At 40.5% G+C, this 20,085-nt stretch overlaps 1 protein-coding gene and 1 long non-coding RNA gene across 2 annotated transcripts in view; one reads left to right on the top strand and one right to left on the bottom strand.

The window, feature by feature from the left end:
- LOC103280989 (protein jagged-1b) overlaps positions 1-20,085 on the top strand; it is a 53,081-nt gene that overhangs the window by 25,129 nt on the left and 7,867 nt on the right. The window contains exons 4-11 of the mRNA XM_062962445.1: positions 1,054-1,308; positions 1,529-1,589; positions 7,240-7,370; positions 8,517-8,636; positions 10,538-10,672; positions 13,300-13,413; positions 15,797-15,910; positions 20,013-20,059. Of these exons, the coding sequence (XP_062818515.1) occupies positions 1,054-1,308; positions 1,529-1,589; positions 7,240-7,370; positions 8,517-8,636; positions 10,538-10,672; positions 13,300-13,413; positions 15,797-15,910; positions 20,013-20,059 (977 nt within the window). The remainder of the gene's footprint in view (positions 1-1,053; positions 1,309-1,528; positions 1,590-7,239; positions 7,371-8,516; positions 8,637-10,537; positions 10,673-13,299; positions 13,414-15,796; positions 15,911-20,012; positions 20,060-20,085) is intronic.
- LOC134293784 (uncharacterized) overlaps positions 3,830-20,085 on the bottom strand; it is a 32,701-nt gene continuing 16,445 nt past the window's right edge. The window contains exons 2-3 of the long non-coding RNA XR_010000745.1: positions 10,450-10,707; positions 3,830-8,677 (exon numbers count right to left, since the gene is read on the bottom strand). This is a non-coding gene — a long non-coding RNA (uncharacterized LOC134293784). The remainder of the gene's footprint in view (positions 8,678-10,449; positions 10,708-20,085) is intronic.

Genomic DNA, 20,085 nt, shown 5'->3' with positions numbered 1-20,085 from the left:
TTGATGTCTCTTGAGACCTCTTCCAACTCTAGGATTCTACATAATAATAATAATAATAATAATAATAATAATAATAATAATAATTCTTTAAGATTCCATATAATAGTTATTATTATTGTTATTATTATTATGAGTGGGTCGGACTGGATGTCTCTTAGGACCTCTTCCAACTCTAGGATTCTATATAACAATAATAGTAATAATAATAATAATAATGATAAGCTGGTTGGACTTTAGGGTCCCTTCCATTCCTAGGATTCTGTGATCCATTAGAGACGAGATGGCCATCTGTTGGGAGGGCTTTGATGGTGCCTTCCTCCTGGCAAGAAGGGGGTTGCACTGGACGGCCTTTGGGGTCTCTTCCAACTCTAGGATTCTATATAACTATAATAGTAATAATAATAATAATAATAATGATAAGCTGGTTGGACTCTGGGGTCCCTTCCATTCCTAGGATTCTGTGATCCATTAGAGACGAGATGGCCATCTGTTGGGAGGGCTTTGATGGTGCCTTCCTCCTGGCAAGAAGGGGGTTGCACTGGACGGCCTTTGGGGTCTCTTCCAACTCTAGGATTCTATATAACTATAATAGTAATAATAATAATAATAATAATAATAATGATAAGCTGGTTGGACTCTGGGGTCCCTTCCATTCCTAGGATTCTGTGATCCATTAGAGACGAGATGGCCATCTGTTGGGAGGGCTTTGATGGTGCCTTCCTCCTGGCAAGAAGGGGGTTGCACTGGACGGCCTTTGGGGTCTCTTCCAACTCTAGGATTCTATATAACTATAATAGTAATAATAATAATAATAATAATAATAATAATAATAATGATAAGCTGGTTGGACTCTGGGGTCCCTTCCATTCCTAGGATTCTGTGATCCATTAGAGACGAGATGGCCATCTGTTGGGAGGGCTTTGATGGTGCCTTCCTCCTGGCAAGAAGGGGGTTGCACTGGACGGCCTTTGGGGTCTCTTCCAACTCTAGGTTTCGCAATAAACGAACCACGTGAAACCTCACCCCCTTTTTCCCTGCCCTCCCCTTCCGCAGGAGCCGGTCAGCTGGTGGAGCGGGTGACCCGGTCGGGGATGCTGAACCCGGGCGAGGGCTGGCAGGACCTGCGCCACCACGGCCGGGGTGTCTTGCTGGACTTCCGGCTGCGTGTGCGCTGCCAGGAACACTACTACGGCCCAGCCTGCAACCTCTTGTGCCGGCCCCGCGACGACTTCTTTGGCCACCACGGCTGCGACGCCGCGGGCAACAAGGTCTGTCTGGACGGATGGACGGGAGACGAGTGTAAACGGGGTATGTTCCCGCGACATTCGGGGAAGGGTCCGGATGGGCAAACTTGGGCCCTCCAGGTGTTTTGGACTTCAACTCCCACAACTCCTAACAGCCGGTAGGCTGTTAGGAGTTGTGGGAGTTGAAGTCCAAAACACCTGGAGGGCCCAAGTTTGCCTATACTGTTAGTATCTAGTTCTAATCCAAACAATAATGATTGTTCTCCCTTCTTGCTTTCTCGCAGCAATGTGTCGCCAAGGATGTCACGAAACGCACGGGTTTTGCGAGGAACCTGGTGAGTGCAGGTAAGCCAAAGAGAGGAATGGGCTGGAGACCCCTCTTTATTCCTCGTGGAAATCCAAAACATTAGGGGACTAGATGGAGATCCAAACTATATTTCTTCCCCCAAGTTGGGAAGTTAGGCATTTGGAAAATTAGGAAGTTGGGAACTAGGAAAGCTGGGAAGTTAGGAGCTTCCCAATCCAATCAATTTATTGATGCTCCGACCAATGGTCATATGCATTTACAGAAACAACATCAAACAAACGTCTATACAAAACACTGTAAAATTCAACACTTAAAAGTAGGATGCAAGCAGGATAAAACAGAACATGCAAACTATACATTGTGTGGTGCAGCAGCACAAGTGCAACATGTGCTGGGGACTGCACAATTACCGGTAAAATGCCAATGTATAAAATCAGTCATTTAAAAAACATATGTAAAAATATCAAGGAGCTTCCCAGTTTGCAATCTTCCCAACTTCCCACCTTCCGAACTTGCCAAATTTCTAACTTGCCATCTTGCCGCACTCCCAACTTCCCACTTTTCCAACTTCTTAACTTCCCAACTTCCTACCTTGCCAACTTCCTAACTTCCTACTTGCCACTCTCCCTTTCTAACTTCCCACCTTGCCAATTTCCTAACTTCAAACCTTGCCAGCTTCCTAACCTGCGACGTTCCCTATTTGCTAATTTCCTAACTTGCCACCTTCCCAACTTGCCAACTTTCTAACTTGCCAACTTCCTAACTTCCCATCTTGCCAACTTCTCACCATGCCATCTTGCCACTTTCCCAACTTCCTAAGTTGCCGCCTTCCCAATTTGACAACTTCCCAACTTGCCACTTTCCCAACTTCCTAACTTGCCACCTTCCCAATTTGACAACTTGCCAACTTACTAACCTGTCATTTTCCCAATTTGACAACTTCCTAACTTCCCACCTTGCCAACTTGCTGCCTTCCCAACGTCCTAACTTGCCGCCTTCCCAATTTGCCAATTTCCTACCTTGCCAACTTCCCAACTTCCTACTTGCCACTCTCTCTTTCTAACTTCCCACCTTGCCAATTTCCTAACTTCGAATCTTGCCAACTTCCTAACTTGCCAACTTCCTAACCTGTGACGTTCCCTATTTGCTAATTTCCTAACTTTCCACCTTCCCAACTTGCCAACTTCCTAACTTCCCATCTTGCCAACTTCTCACCTTGCCGCCTTCCCAACTTCCTAACATGCCGCCTTCCCAATTTGCCAGCTTGCCAACTTACTAACCTGTCATCTTCTCAATTTGACAACTTCCTAACTTCTACCTTGCCAACTTCTCACCTTGCCAACTTGCCTCTTTCCCAACTTCCTAACATGCCGCCTTCCCAATTTGCCAATTTCCTAACTTGCCGCCTTCCCAACTTCCTAACTTGCCGCCTTCCCAATTTGACAACTTCCTAACCTTCGACCTTCCCTATTTGCTAATTTCCTAACTTCCCATCTTGCCAACTTCTCACCTTGCCAACTTGCTGCCTTCCCAACATCCTAACTTGCCACCTTCCCAATTTGCCAATTTCCTAACTTGCCGCCTTCCCAATTTGATAACTTCCCAACTTGCCACCCTCCCAACTTCCTAACCCGTCATCTTCCCAATTTGACAACTTCCTAACTTCCCACCTTGCCAACTTCTCACCTTGCCAACTTGCCACTTTCCCAACTTCCTACCTTGTCGCCTTCCTAATTTCCCAACTTCCTAACTTGCTTATTTCCCAACTTCCTAATTTCCCGACGTTCTAAATTATCAACTTCCCAACAGTGTTCAGCTACAATTGGGTCATTTTGTGTTATTTTTCTGCACACCAAAGCACATATTTTGGGGGCAAACCCTGTCATCCAGACGACATCCAGCTAAGCCTAGCCCTTCCCTGCAGTCAGGTCGGGGTCCTCGAGCCCAACCCAGCTGGGAAGTTAGTTAAGGCTTGACTCCCGTCCAGGGGAGTGAAGTCAGCCGTTGGATTTGAGGTCTGCTTGCGGCTGGGATGGGGCGGTCGGGAAATGGGTTTGTGGGCCACCCAGGTTTTGGACGAGGAGAGCTTGGCACGGGACAGAAACCTGGCTGGCACACCCACCCACCCACCCACCCACTCCCATTCAGCTGGAGGCGGAGGGGCCCCGGGGTGAGCCAAACACATGAATAAACTCTGAAGACATTATGGTGACGTCAAGCTTTGGCTGCCAGCTAGAAACAGCTTAATTTATTCTATCCAATAACAACAGAGCCTAGAAAAGTTTTAATATGGTACGTTTTAATATACCGTATATACTCGAGTATAAGCCGACCCGAATATAAGCCGAGGCACGAAATTTTACCACAAAAAAACTGGGAAAACATTGACTCCAGTAGAAGCTGAAGGTGGTAAATTTCAGAAATAAAAATAGATACCAATAAAATTACATTAATTGAGGCATCAGTAGGTTGAATGTTTTTGAATATTTACATAAAGCTTAAATTTAAGATAAGACTGTCCAACTCTGATCAAATAATTATTCTCATCTTCTTCAATGTAAATGTGCTTATGTATCCTTTTAATACTAATAGAGTAAAATAATACATATAATAATAATAATAATAATAATAATAATAATAATAATAATAATCCAATGAATCATTTGGGCCACATAGTTGTGCCTCTGTTTGTAGTCTGTCTGTGCAATTTTCTTACAGCAGCTGAGGATATGATCAATGGTTTTGTCGGTTTCCTTGCACAGTCTGCATTTTGGGTCATCAGCTGTGATGTCTCATGGGCCTTGTAGTCCCGTTCCTAGTGCTATTGTGGCAGACGAGGAGGAAAACATGGGATTTCCACCGGTTCAGCTTGAATCGGAGCCTCTCCACCTGGAGGATGTTTGTCCTCAGGAAGTTACCCAAACAAGCCTTGGGCAGAATTCTCCCCCGTTTTCCCGAAAGGACAATTATAATAGAGATAGAGGAGTCAGGGAGGCAAATCGCCGGAGTCTCAGAATCGCGGCCAAACAACTAGCTGATTAGGTCTGCTTCCCTTGGGAAATTCTAAGGAGTCATGCATCTGGACAGAGTTGGGTTTCGCTTCTTGTTCTCCAGGGAAAGTGTTCTATTGGCGGGAAAACAAGACCCTATATAGGGGGTTTGCCGCAAGGGGAACCTTGCGGAGTCAATTGATCAGCTTGAGAGAGAGATCGTGTGTTGGACTTCGTATTCCTTGTTCCCTGCTTCCTGGACCTAGTTTCAAGTCTTGCCTTGTCTCACGTTTTGCCACGGACCTTGTTTCATGCTTCAAGTTGCCACGTTTCAAGTCTTTGATCCAGCCAAGAATCAAGCTTAAGTTCCAGCCTTGTTGTCAACCTTCAATGGACTATAAGACCTTGTCATCTCCCCACACTTCTGCTTGGCAAAGTGTGTGTTTCGGTTAATGGATTATAACTTTGAACTCTAATATCTTATATTGGACATTATTTTCTTGGACTATATTTGGCCTTTCCTGAAAGGTCTGCTTCTGAACTATATTCTTCACTTGTTTTTATTGACTTTATATAATTCTTTAATAAAGATATTAGATAGATTCTGGTCTCTGCGCATGGTTATTGGTGCTCTGCAGCCTGGGTCCTGACATCAGCTGATTTTTCGATCTTGGCCTTAATTGCCTTTGTCCTGATGTCTTGCTCCTGGGCTGCAAGGATCAGGCCTTCTGTCTCCTTCTTCAGGGTCCCATTCGTGAGCCAGAGCCAGGTCTTCTCCTTGTCAGCTTTTCCTTCAATTTTGTCAAGGAACTTTCCATGCAATGTTTTGTTGTGCCAGCTGTCAGCTCTAGTTTGTAGTGTGGCTTTCTTGTACTGGTTTTTTGTCTGCTGTGCTTTGAGGAGTTTCTGATTTTTGACTTCAATCAAAGCAGGTTCTTCACTTTGCTTTACATATTCTGCCAGGGCATGTTCTTCTTCTTTGACTGCTTGTTTTACTTGCAAGAGTCCTCTGCCCCCTGATCTTCTAGGCAGATAGAGCCGGTCAACATCACTGCGAGGGTGCAGGGAATGATGAATGGTCATGAGTTTTCTTGTTTTTCTGTCCAAATTGTCCAGTTCCATCTGTGTCCAGTTTATGATGCCAGCAGTATATCTTATGACAGGTATGGCCCAGGTGTTTATGGCCTTGATGGTGTTGCCTCCATTGAGCTTGCTTTTGAGAATTTTTCTGACCCTTTGTGTGTATTCTTTGCTGACCACAGTTTTCACATGTTCATGCTTGATGTTGTCCAGTTGTAGTATGCCCAGATATTTATAGGCCTCTGGCTGGTGACACTTTATTGTTTATTGATTCATTGGAACTTATGCCTCAAGTACCACCTCCCAGCAGCAAAGAACTGGTGGGATCACAAACCTGCAAAAGTATTGGAAAATGAGCACACAAAGATACTGTGGGACTTCCGAATCCAGACTGACAAAGTTCTGGAACACAACACACCAGACATCACAGTTGTGGAAAAGAAAAAGGTTTGGATCATTGATGTTGCCATCCCAGGTGACAGTCACATTGACGAAAAACAACAGCAAAAACTCAGCCGCTATCAGGACCTCAAGATTGAACTTCAAAGACTCTGGCAGAAACCAGTGCAGGTGGTCCCGGTGGTGATGGGCACATTGGGTGCCGTGCCAAAAGATCTCAGCCGGCATTTGGAAACAATAGACATTGACAAAATCACGATCTGTCAACTGCAAAAGGCCACCCTGCTGGGATCTGCACGCATCATCCGAAAATACATCACACAGTCCTAGACACTTGGGAAGTGTTCGACTTGTGATTTTGTTAAACGAAACCCAGCATGTCTATCTTGTTTGCTGTGTCATACAATAAAATAATAATAATAATAATAATAATTGAACTGCAAAGACTCTGGCAGAAACCAGTGCAGGTGGTCCCGGTGGTGATCGGCACATTGGGTGCCGTGCCAAAAGATCTCAGCCGGCATTTGGAAACAATAGACATTGACAAAATCACGATCTGCCAACTGCAAAAGGCCACCCTGCTGGGATCTGCATGCATCATCCGAAAATAAATCTTACAGTCCCAAACACTTGGGAAGTGTTCGACTTGTGATTTTGTGATATGAAATCCAGCATATCTATCTTGTTTGCTGTGTCATACAATAAAATAATAATAATAATAATAATAATAATAATAATAATAATAATAATAATAAATACAGGAGAATAATACATGTAGTAATAAATAGAATAAAATAATAAATGTAATAATAGTAATAAGATCAGAGTGAAATAATAAATGTATTATTAATAATAAAAACTAAAATAAATGTAATAGTAGCAACAATAATAGAGAAAAATAATAAATGTAATAATACCAATAATAATAGAGCAAAATAAACAATGTACCATATATTCTCGAGTATAAGCTGGCCCAAATATAAGCCAACCAGGACCCTCACCCGAGTATAAGCCGAGGGGGGCTTTTTCAGTCTAAGAAAAAGGGCTGAAAAACTAGACTTATACTCAAGTATATACAGTAAGTATTTTACATAATGTTTTTATGCTGAAGTGTTTTTTATGATATTGTGCCCCATCACCCTGAACATCTTTCAATATAGGGGTGGGATATTTATGAATTAACCGTTCAGCCAGTTATGAACGCCCGCTTTCTTCCCAGCTGCCACTATGGCTGGACGGGACCCCTTTGCGACAAATGCATCCTCTTCCCCGGCTGTGTTCACGGGAGCTGCACCGAGCCGTGGAAGTGCGACTGCGAGACCAACTGGGGGGGACTTCTCTGTGACAAAGGTAAGAGCCTAGAAGGGACCTCAAAGGTCATCCAGTCTAACCTCCTTCAGCCATAAGACACAATCCGATCCCTCCCGACAGATGGCCATGCAGCGTCTGCTTAAGAATCTGCGGAGAAGGAGACTCCACTGGACTCCATATTCCACTCTTACCATCAGGAGGTTCTTCCTAATGTTTAGGTGGAATCACTTTTCCCGCGATTCGAACCCATGACCCCATTGTGTCCTGGTGTAGTATTCCAGTCGTCGTTCTTTTTCATCTCTGGATCAGAAGGTAGCAATGGCTCTAGAAAGGCTCGCACTATAGAATCCACAATCAGCACGTAGACACTGCAAACATAAAACTTGAAGCTGAGCCAACAACACAGATATTCAAAACATTGCCGCTTATCAGATGAAGGGTTAACTGAAACTGGAATAAACCTGGGAGTAAACGGCTTATGTAAACAGCTTGTAAACAGCTTACTTCGGCTCACAGCCAGCTACTCTAAAATAACATCTATTTGACCATTTATTGTCAACAAACTGAAGCTACAGCCTACTGACTGCATTTATATCCAGAGGAGTCCTATAGAACTGCTCCAAGACTACAGAGACTTGGATTTGTTTTGACTCCAAGCCAGGTTTGAGCCAATTTATTTGCACACTGATATATTGAGTTTTACAGCATATTACATGCATTTGGAGAGACTGGATGTACACATACTGTGTCGCTAACAAACTTTAGTTGGAGTCTTGTTGATATATGTCTGATATATGTTTTATACTGAAAACTGCTCTGTGTAGCATTTAAATTTGGATGATTGCAGTCTATAAATCTTTGTAAGTTATGACTGTATGCCACTACAGCTGACAGAATTTGGTTATCAGTTGTATTATTATTTGTATTATTGTTAACATTATTATGTATATGATGCTCTAATATACATATTGTGTTCTATGGTTTGAACCTTTATCGTGGTGCACATTTTTCAGATATTGTTTAGAATAGACAGCTGTGTTTAGTTATTAGTAGTAGTATTCCAGTTGTCGTTCTTTTTCATCTCTGGATCAGAAGGTAGCAATGGTTCTAGAAAGCCTCCCGTATTGGTCACTCCTGAAGCCAAGGAGGCCTCATTGTTGTCGCATCTCCCCCTCCTTTGTCTAGATTTGAACTATTGTGGGTCGCACTCCCCGTGCCAAAACGGGGGCACCTGTGCCAACAAGGAGCCCAACGAGTACGAGTGCCTCTGCCTGGAGGGCTTCAGCGGCCGGAACTGCGAGAACGGTGAGCACCAAGAAAGAATCGTGCAATTATAATACGGAATCCTGGAAGGGAAAGAAAAGTTTCATGGCAGGGATATGCAACGACCATATCGACGAGTCTAATGCACCATGCGCATCTTAGTTTTCAAAACCCTTGTTTATTTATTTTATTTATTTATTACATTTATATCCCGCTCTTCTCACCCCGAAGGGGACTCAGAGTGGCTCACAAATCAAATGTACATACAATATATTATTAGCATAGCACAATATAAGCATTAAATTACTATATTGTACTATATCATTATATGGTACTATTATTAGTAATATTACATTTAATATATAATATATAATTAATATTATATTATTATTAGTATAATATTGCATTACATTATAATATTATCAATATTATATGTATATACAATATATTACTGTATATACTCGAGTCTAAGCCTAATTTTTCAGCCCTTTTTTTAAGACTGAAAAAGCCCCCCTCAGATTATACTCGGGTAAGGGTCCCGGTTGGCTTATATTTGGGTCAGCTTATACTCGAGAATATATGGTACATTTATTATTTTTCTCTATTATTATTGGTATTATTACATTTATTATTTTTCTCTATTATTGTTGCTACTATTACATTTATTTTACTCTATTTTTATTATTATTAATAATACATTTATTATTTCATTCTGATTATTATTATTATTGCATTTATTATTTTACTCTATTTATTATTACAGTAGAGTCTCACTTATCCAAGACTCGCTTATCCAAGGTTCTGGATTATCCAAGGCATTTTTGTAGTCAATGTTTTCAATATACAGTAGAGTCTCGCTTATCCAGGCCGGCAGAACGTTGGATAAGCGAATATGTTGGATAATAAGGAAAGATTAAGGAAAAGCGTATTAAACATGGAATTAGGTTATGATTTTACAAATTAAGCACCAAAACATCATGTTATACAACAAATTTGACAGAAAAAGTAGTTCATTACACAGTAATGCTATGTAGTAATTACTGTATTTACAAATTTAGGAGCAAAATATCATGATGTATTGAAAACATTGACTACAAAAATGTGTTAGATCATCCAGAACGTTGGATAAGCGAGTGTTGGATAAGTGAGACTCTACTGTATCGTGATATTTTGGTGCTTAATTTGTAAAGTCATAACCTAATTTGATGTTTAATAGGTAGTTCCTTAATCCCTCCTGATTATCCAAGATATTCGCTTATCCAAGCTTCTGCCGGCCCATTTAGCTTGGATAAGTGAGACTCTACTGTACTTGTATTATTTTCCTGTATTATTTATTATTATTATTATTATTATTATTATTATTATTATTATTATTATTACATGTATTATCTTACTCTATTATTATTAAAAGGATACATAAGCACATTGACATTGAACAAGATGAGAATAATGATTTTATTAGAGTTGGACAGTATTATCTTAAATTTGAGCTTTATGTAAATATTCAAAAACATTTAACCTACTGATGCCTCAATTAATGTAATTTTATTGGTATCATTTTTTATTTCTGAAATTTACCACCCTCGGCTTATACTGAAGTCAATGTTTTCCCAGTTTTTGGGGGGTAAAATTTCGTGCTTCGGCTTATATTCGGGTCGGCTTATACTCGAGTATATACGGTAATTTTTTTTTAAATATTTACATAAATCTCAAATTCAAGATAAGACTCTCCGACTCTGATCAAATCATTATTCTCATCTTCTTCAATGTAAATATGCTTATGTATCCTTTTAATAATAATAGAATAAAATAGCGAATGGATTTTTCGTGCCAACCAGTGAGTGAGTGAGTATACCTTTTTGTGGACTAGTCGCTTGCGCAGGCTGTGTGGCCAAGGCTTCCTTGAAACCGTTTTTGTTCTCTTTCTTTCAATCCGGTCCCAGCCCTCCTATCCTTGCCTTCTTCTGAACCGACTTGTGCTCCAGAGCGTTGTGCCAATGGGGGAACGTGCCTCCGAAGTGCATCCGGATGGCGGTGCGTCTGTCTCCCGGGATGGAGCGGAGAGAAGTGCCAGGATGGTGAGCCCTCTCCCATTTGGGCAAATGATTCGGCGCTTGGGAAAGAAAGTCAAAGTATTTACCTGTGTTGGTTTGCCTGTTTGTTCCACAAAGGCTCCTACATGGCTTGGCTCACAGACCCTTCATGCTCATACTTAAAATAACACAGTGTCACAACTTAAAATAACACCAAGACACAGTCAAACCTTCCCGACAGATGGTCATCCAGTCCCTGTTGAATTATAGACTCTATAATAATATAATAATAAAACTTTATTTATATACTGCCCTATCTCCTCAGAGTACTCAGGGCGGTTTCCAACATGATCAAATCAATACGATACAATACACATACCCTGTTTCCCCTAAAATAAGACATCCCCAGAAAATAAGACCTAGTAGAGGTTTTGCTGAATTGCTAAATATAAGGCCTCCCCCGAAAGTAAGACCTAACAAAGTTTTTGTTTGGAAGCATGCCCGCCGAACAGAACACCAGAGCATGCAGGATCGGTAAATATACGTACCATAGTGTTGTACATGGAAATATTGGTAGTAACAAGAAATTCTTGATAGTATTCAGTTTGTCTGATTATGCTGATTTGTGATGACATCTACTGTACAGTATATAATAAATGTTCATGTTTTTGTTCAACAATAAATGTGCATTTTTCTTCATGGAAAAATAAAACATCCCCTGAAAATAAGATGTAGCGCATCTTTGGGAGCAAAAATTAATATAAGACACTGTCTTATTTTCGGGGAAACACGGTAATAAAAACAGAACCATACAACCATTTAAAAATACAATAGAGTCTTCCTTATCCAACCTCCACTTATCCAACGTTCTGTATTATCCAATGCAGTCGGCCTTTTATTTATTTATTTATTTATTTATTTATTTATTTATTTTAGTAGTCAATGTTGTAGTAGTCAGTGTTTTCAATACATTGCGATATTTTGGTGCTAAATTCGTAAATACAGTAGAGTCTCACTTATCCAACATAAACAGGCCGGCAGAACGTTGGATAAGCGAATATGTTGGATAATAAGGAGAGATTAAGGAAAAGCCTATTAAACATCAAATTAGGTTATGATTTTACAAATTAAGCACCAAAACATCATGTTATACAACAAATTTGACAGAAAAAGTAATTCAATACGCAGTAATGCTATGTAGTAATTACTGTATTTACGAATTTAGCACCAAAATATCATGATATATTGAAAACATTGACTACAAAAATGCGTTGGATAATCCAGAACGTTGGATAAGTGAGTGTTGCATAAGTGAGACTCTACTGTACAATAATTCATACATAACTTTGTTGTGTATTGACCTACTTTTTCTGTTGATCTGTTGTAAAACATGATGTTTTGCTGCTTAATTTGTAAAATCATAATGTAATTTGATGTTTAATAGGCTTTTCCTTAGTCCGTCCTTCTTATCCAACATTTTCACTTATGCAACATTCTGCCAGCCCGTTTGTGTTGGATAAGTAAGACTCTACTGTAATACAAGTAATAAACATAAATACACAACATACAATCCAACAATGAAAAATGAAACTAGTAACAATACTCCATGGATGTCTGCCATGGGTATGGGCAAAACGTCAGGAGAGAATGCTTCTGAAACATGGCCATACAGCTCGGAAAAATCACAGCAGCCCAGTGATTCCATCCATGAAAAACTTTGACAACAACAACTTATTATTATTATTATTATTATTATTATTATTATTATTATTATTATTATTATTGTATGACACAGCAAACAAGATAGACATGCTGGATTTCATATCACAAAATCACAAGTCTTCTTCTTCTTCTTCTTCTTCTTCTTCTTCTTCTTCTTCTTATTATTATTATTATTATTATTATTATTATTATTGAGCCATCCAAAAGCAAAGGTGGGCTGTTTTGGATTTCTGACTATTTTAAGCTTCCAGACAAGTGTTATAATTCTGCGCATGGAGAATTATTATTATTGTTATTACAGTAGAGTCTCGCTTATCCAAGGTTCTGTATTATCCAGCGCAGTTTGCCTTTTAGTAGTCAATGTTTTTGTAGTTAATTTTTCAATAAATTGCGAAATTTTGGTGCTAAATTCATAATACAGTAATTATTACATAACGTTATCGCGTACTGCCATTACCATTTTATATATATAGATACATAACTTTACTGTGTATTGACCTGCTTTTTCTATTCATTTGTTGTAAAGCATGATGTTTTGGTGCTTAATTTGTAAAATCATAACATAATTTGATGTTTAATAGGCTTTTCCTTAGTCCCTCCTTATTATCCAACATTTTCGCTTATCCAATGTTCTGCCGGCCCATTTATGTTGGATAAGTGAGACTCTACTGTATTATTATTAATAGCTTTCCCCAAATTAAATCACTCATCTTTGGCAAGGTATTGTTTTTTAAAAATATATGGATAAATATTAAGTCAGTTAATGAAGTCAATGTGTTCTTGGACCTGACTTCTCCAAAAAAGACTGGACAAGCTTTAGATGGAAACTCTTCATTGAGCAGTGGGTTGGACTAGATAGCCTCATGGGGCCCCTTTCAGCTCTATGGTCCCATGAAAAACAAATCAATGGGAGACTGATGGAAGTTTTTTTCTCCTTTTGCTGCCTGCAGCAGTGATGACCTGCCTCTCAAAGCCCTGCAGCCACGGAGGGAGTTGCCAGGACCTTCCAGATGGCTTCAGATGCCTTTGCCCATCGCAATGGATGGGGAAGACCTGCCAGATCGGTAAGGCTTTGCTCCTTCTTTCTGTGGCTCTTTCTGGAAAAAACCCCTCTGAAGTTGGAATGTTTTCCCCCAATACCTTCCAGTACAACTGGCAATTAATTACAGCTATGGGAAGACTTGTAGATAACCGATAGCCACCTTGCAACAATGGGCCGGGCTGTGGTGCAGGCTGTTGAGCAGCTGCAACAAATCACTCTGACCATGAGGTCATGAGTTCGGGGCCAGCCCGTGGCGGGGTGAGCACCCGTCAATTAAAAATAAAAAATAGCCCCTGCTCGTTGCTGACCTAGCAACCCGAAAGATAGTTGCATCTATCAAGTAGGAAATAAGGTACCACTTATAAATTGGGGAGGCAAATTTAACTAATTTACGACATTGGAATGAGGAAGTGCCATCAGAGTGGATGATGAAGCAGCTGCTCCCCCCTGTGGCCAGAATCGAACATCCCCTCAGGAGAAGGTTAAATTGCCTCTGCGTCTGTCTGTCTCAGTCTTTGTTTGATGTGTTTATAGGCATTGAATGTTTGCCCTATGTGTGTATAATGTGATCCGCCCTGAGTCCCCTTCGGGGTGAGAAAGAAGGGAGGAATATAAATACTGTAAATAAATAAATAAATATCCCATCAGTTCTCAACAGACTAGCCCATTATGCCGAATGCTGTAGATTGCAATCCCTGCAAAACAACAGCATTCCCATCCTCATTGCAGATGGATAGCTTTGACTGTATTGCTTCTAGGTTTTTCCTTAGAAACATGAGGGCCAGAAACTTAGAAAAGATTATTATTATTATTATTATTATTATTATTATTATTATTATTATTATTATTATTATATAGCCCTGGTGGCGAAGTGCGTTAAAGCGCTGAGCCGCTGAACTTGCAGACCGAAAGGTCCCAGGTCCAAATCCCGGGAGCGGCTTGAGCGCCCGCTGTTAGCCCCAGCTCCTGCCAACCTAGCAGTTCGAAAACATGCCATTGTGAGTAGATCAATAGGTGGGAAGGTAACGGCATTCCATGCAGGCATGCTGGCCACATGACCTTGGAGGTGTCTACAGACAATGCCAGCTCTTCGGCTTAGAAATGGAGATGAACACCAACCCCCAGAGTCAGACATGACTGGACTTACCGTCAGGGGAAACCTTTACCTTTACTATAATAATAATAATAATAATAATAATAATAATAATAAGAAGAAGAAGAAGAAGAAGAAGAAGAAGAAGAAGAAGAAGAAGAAGAAGACCTGGCTCTGGCTCACGAATGGGACCCTGAAGAAGGAGACAGAAGGCCTGATCCTTGCAGCCCAGGAGCAAGACATCAGGACAAAGGCAATTCAGGCCAAGATCGAAAAATCAGCTGATGACCCAAAATGCAGACTGTACAAGGAAACCGACGAAACCATTGATCATGTCCTCAGCTGCTGTAAGAAAATCGCACAGACAGACTACAAACAGAGGCACAACTATGTGGCCCAAATGATTCATTGGAACTTATGCCTCAAGTATCACCTCCCAGCAGCAAAGAACTGGTGGGATCACAAACCAGCAAAGATTATGGAAAATGATCACGCAAAGATACTGTGGGACTTCCGAATCCAGACTGACAAAGTTCTGGAACACAACACACCAGACATCACAGTTGTGGAAAAGAAAAAGGTTTGGATCATTGATGTTTCCATCTCAGGTGACAGTCGAATTGACAAAAAACAACAAAAAAACTCAGCTGCTATCAGGACCTCAAGACTGAACTGCAAAGACTCTGGCAGAAACCAGTGCAGGTGGTCCCGGTGGTGGTGGGCACACTGGGTGCCGTGCCAAAAGATCTCAGCCGACATTTGGAAACAATAGACATTGACAAAATTACGATCTGCCAACTGCAAAAGGCCACCCTGCTGGGATCTGCACGCATCATCCGAAAATACATCACACCGTCCTAGACACTTGGGAAGTGTTCGACTTGTGGTTTTGTGAAACGAAATCCAGCATGTCTATCTTGTTTGCTGTGTCATAATAAAATAATAATAATAATAATAATAGCAGAAACCCGAGGGGCTATTGCAGAGCCCTTTGTGTGCTTCACAGGGCCCCAAGGGCTCCCCGGAGTACACTTTTGAGAACCACTAGTTTAGGGGATTTTCAGATTCCCTGCCAAAATAATATGCTTGATTTATAGTATGCGGGGCAGAGGAGGAAGACAATCCTAGCTGGGGTGGGTACCATTTCCTCTTGAAAACCTTTTGGCTCCAGCCCCAATTGACAGGAAAAAGTGCGAAATGCTGCTGCTGCTGCTGTTGTTGAAATTGATCAATTAACGGTTGGATTCTGAAGCTAAGTAGGACTTTGCCCCATTGCCGAGGCTCGGCTCACTTATGTCCTTCTTCCTTCCAGATGTGAACGAATGCCAGAAGAACCCGTGCCTGCATTCCCGGAGTTGCAAAAATCTCATCGGAGGCTATTTCTGCGATTGTCTGGATGGCTGGAAGGGACCAAACTGCAACATCCGTAAGAGACAAAGACTGTGGGACCTGATGGGATCCCAAGTTTTGGAGCAAGTCAGCTTTCCATTTGGGATTCATGTTGTAAATTGGGCTAAGAAAGGAAACATAGTTTGCATGCAAAGGCCTCTCCGTTGAGCCTGATCTACCTCGCAGGGTTGGTGTCATGATCAGCAAAAAAAAAAACATGCACCCCCGATTTAAAATATTATTATTAATAATACAGTAGAGTCTCACTTATCCAACATAAATGGGCCAGCAGAATGTTGGATAAGCGAATATCTTGGATAATAAGGAGGGATTAAGGAAAAGCCTATTAAACATCAAATTAGGTTATGATTTTACAAATTAAGCACCAAAACATCATGTTATACAACAAATTTGACAAAAAAGTAGTTCAATACGCAGTAATGCTATGTAATAATTACTGTATTTACGAATTTAGCACCAAAATATCATGATGTATTGAAATCATTAACTTCAAAAATGCGTTGGATAATCCAGAACGTTGGATAAGCGAGTGTTGGATAAGTGAGACTCTACTGTAATAATAATAATAATAATTATTATTATTATTATTATTATTATTTTATTTCTTACCTGTCTCTCCTCATGGGTCGAGGCGGCTTACAGAATAATACAGAATAACACATAGTATTAAAAAACTTTTAACCGAAGCACAACAAAGCTCCCAATGGGAATATGGCCTTCGCCAATCAGTTATTTGGAGACTATAACTCCCAGAATCCCCCAATAAATTGTGTTAAAACAACTGTGAAATAGAGGAAGGTGAAATCATATATGTAGTTTGGCTATATTCCCAAATGCACACACGTTTAGAGTCCCTTTGGGACATTTTAATATAGAAAGTAAAGCCATATGATTCTTCTGCTGGAGGCTAACCAGGTGGCTGATCACTGATGTTTATTGGGATTTTATACACAACTAGCTTGGTACCTGGTGTTCCCTGGATAATTTGAATAAGTCCGTTTTTTGCTTGTACAAAATGCATAAGGGTGTGGGTGAACTACAACTCACATCATGCCAGGTTAACCCCAAAAAACTACATCAGTATTTCAAATTTGTTACGTTGGGCATGTTTGCTCTGGATGCATCATCGGTGGGGTTCAGTTCGCTCTCTGGCTGTAGGGTGAACTACAACTCCCACTATAGTGAATTATCCCCTCAAACCCCTCCAGTAGGTTGAGTTAGTCCTGGGGGTTCTGTGCGCCAAGTTTGGTCCAGGTCCCATCATCAGTGGAGGTCACAGTTTCCCTGATTGTGGGTGAACTACAACTCTCAGAAAGAAAGGTCATTTCCCCACAAGTCCCTCTAGTAATCAAAGTTCATCGTATCAGGTATGTGTGCCAGAATTGGCCTAGATCCGTCGGTGTTTGGGTTCACAGTGCTCCCTGGATGTAGACGAACTATGTGCCGTCGCGCCTGGGGCTATAACTCTTACCGAAAGAGGCATGGATGTGACATCTTTCCCCAGGGGATTGCTTCTTGCCCTCCTTTAGGGAAACTGGAACTCCCAAGGACCAAAACACTGTAGATAACTCAAAACTGGTTTTATTGTTCACCATAGGTTATCCTAATAAGTTGGAAGTTTCAAAGGGATAAAGGAAAATATACATTACAGTCTTTGGTTGTCTTAAGTCCAAGGAGCTTTGCAGCTGAGAAGCTTTTCCAGGTCCCTCTTTCTCAATGGCTGTGAATGCCGGAGCAATCTTCAGCCTCAGTCTAAATGGCCTATGTTTGAAGACACACAGTCTTCCTCTGGTGCCAAAGAACTGATTTGAAGGCGCTTGAGACTCCTCAACGTCGTTCAGGTTGGCCCTGAACATGAAGCATAAGTCTCAAGGGTAAGAACCTCAGAATTGGTGCTGAGAGAGGTAACATAATCAAGGGCTTTTAGAGCCAAGTCTCTCTCTCACGTCCATCTGGTAGAAAGCTTAATGGTGGAATGAAAAAGGAAACACTGGCCCACTCCAGGAAAGGGTGGAGTCAAACAACTGAGCTGAGGGAGCAATATAACTGGTGCAAACAACATTGATTGACAGCTACAAATAACCAATCAATTCAACTACATTTACAGGGCAAAGGCAAAACCAGGCATGATACAACTCAAATCTTGCAACTTACAGTTTGACATATAGATGGCGCCACTCGTGCCGTCACAAACTACAACTCCCCCAATGAAGGTGAATTTTCCCCAAAGACCTCCAGTATTTCTTTGTTGGTCATGTGGGGTTCCTGTGTGCCATGTTAGTTCCAGGTCCATCATTGGTGGAGTTCAGAGTGCTCTCTGATTGCAGGTAAACTATACATCCCAGTACCTACAACTCCTATAAATCATGGTGAATTCTCCCCAAACTTCTCCAGTATGTTCCATTGCTGATCAATTGCTCTGTTTGCTGTGTGCCATAGAAAATAATAGGAAAGGGTTATGGGAGAGGCAGTGGGCGGGGTCATGAAAATTCCACACCAATGGATTGATAAAATTAAAGAAGAAGGAGGTCACCAGATTATATAACAAATTTTTAGAATGGTCAACAGGGACAGAATTTATAAAGAATTGTATGACCAAATGGGCAATGAATATTGGAAGAAATATAAAAATTAATGAATGGGAACAAATTTGGAATATTAAATTAAGATATACCTACGCATCGGATCTTAAAGAAAATTGGCTCAAAATGATGCATAGGTGATACATGACTCCAAAAAAATTGGGTATCATGTATTAACAGTCAGACAACAAATGTTGGAAATGCCACCGGCACGAAGGCAGTTTCTACCATATGTGGTGGTCATGTAAACAAGCCACCAAATACTGGAAAATGGTCCACGAAATAAGCCAGAAGATTTTAAAGATACAATTTGAAAAGAAACCAGAATATTATCTATTAGGCTTGATGAATCCAGAAATGAATTTAAATCAAAATCAGGACATTTTATTCACCTATTTAACAACAACAGCGAGAATGGTACAGTAGAGTCTCACTTATCCAAGCTAAACGGGCCAGCAGAATCTTGGATAAGCGAATATCTTGGATAATAAGGAGGGATTAAGAAAAAGCCTATTAAACATCAAATTAGGTTATGATTTTACAAATTAAGTGCCAAAACATCATGCTATACAACAAATTTGACAGAAAAAGTAGTTCAATATGCAGTAATGTTATGTTGTAATTACAGTATTTACGAATTTAGCACCGAAATATCAGGATATATTGAAAACATTGACTACAAAAATGGCTTGGATAATCCAGAAGCTTGGATAAGTGAGACTGTACTGTATATGCCAAATTATGGAAACAAAAAGAGATCCCGTTAAAGGAACAATGGTTAGAAAGGATAACAGAAATAAAGGACATGGATAGGTTAACCTTTTTATTAAAAAGAGTTACAGGAAAACAAATTAGACAGACAGATGGGAAGTATTTTGAAGAATATAAGTTTGAAGTATTATAACTGAACTATGCAAGAAAGAGCAACATAAGATAGATAATGAAGAAGAGAAGGGGACACGGTCAATAAATCCTCTTGGAAGAAAGAGGAATGAAATTAGATAATAGACATTAACCGTGAAGATGATGAGTGGAAGTAGAATCTTTATCTTATCTTTTTTTTTCCCCTCCCTCCTTTTTTTTTCTTTTTCCTCCTTTTTTTTAATTTTCTTGGTTTTATTAAACTTGTATTTGAAACTTTTAATAAAAATATTTGTTTAATAAAGAAAAGAAAATTCCACACCAATGGAGAATATCAGAAACACTGGGATGTCTGCGGTGGAAGAAAAACACAACATCTAGGATGAAATTGTCCCTGTCTGAAAGCCTTCACTTGGGTGGTGGGCAGGATGGTGTTTGTGGAGGACATTGGCAGGGCTCTGGGACATGTTCACGGCGCTCACTGTAACCTAAAATGTCATTGGAGGGAGAGCCATGGGTGTCTCCTGAGTAGTGGGAGCTATAGCTGTTTGTGGAAGTGGGAGCCTGTCTGTGGAAGTGGACACCCCAGCCACATACACATATACATATTTTCACTTTTATTATGTGTATAGATATACTATTTCTGAACCTTCCTTTTTTACCTCTTCTCAACAGGAGAAAATGCTTGCCAGGTCCAGTGCCGTAATGGAGGGACTTGCCAGGTATGAATTGTTATTTTAACACTATG

This window comes from Anolis carolinensis, unplaced genomic scaffold, assembly GCF_035594765.1.
Source record: "Anolis carolinensis isolate JA03-04 unplaced genomic scaffold, rAnoCar3.1.pri scaffold_10, whole genome shotgun sequence".
Lineage (NCBI taxonomy): Eukaryota > Metazoa > Chordata > Lepidosauria > Squamata > Dactyloidae > Anolis > Anolis carolinensis.
This window is presented reverse-complemented; position numbering and strand designations above follow the sequence as displayed.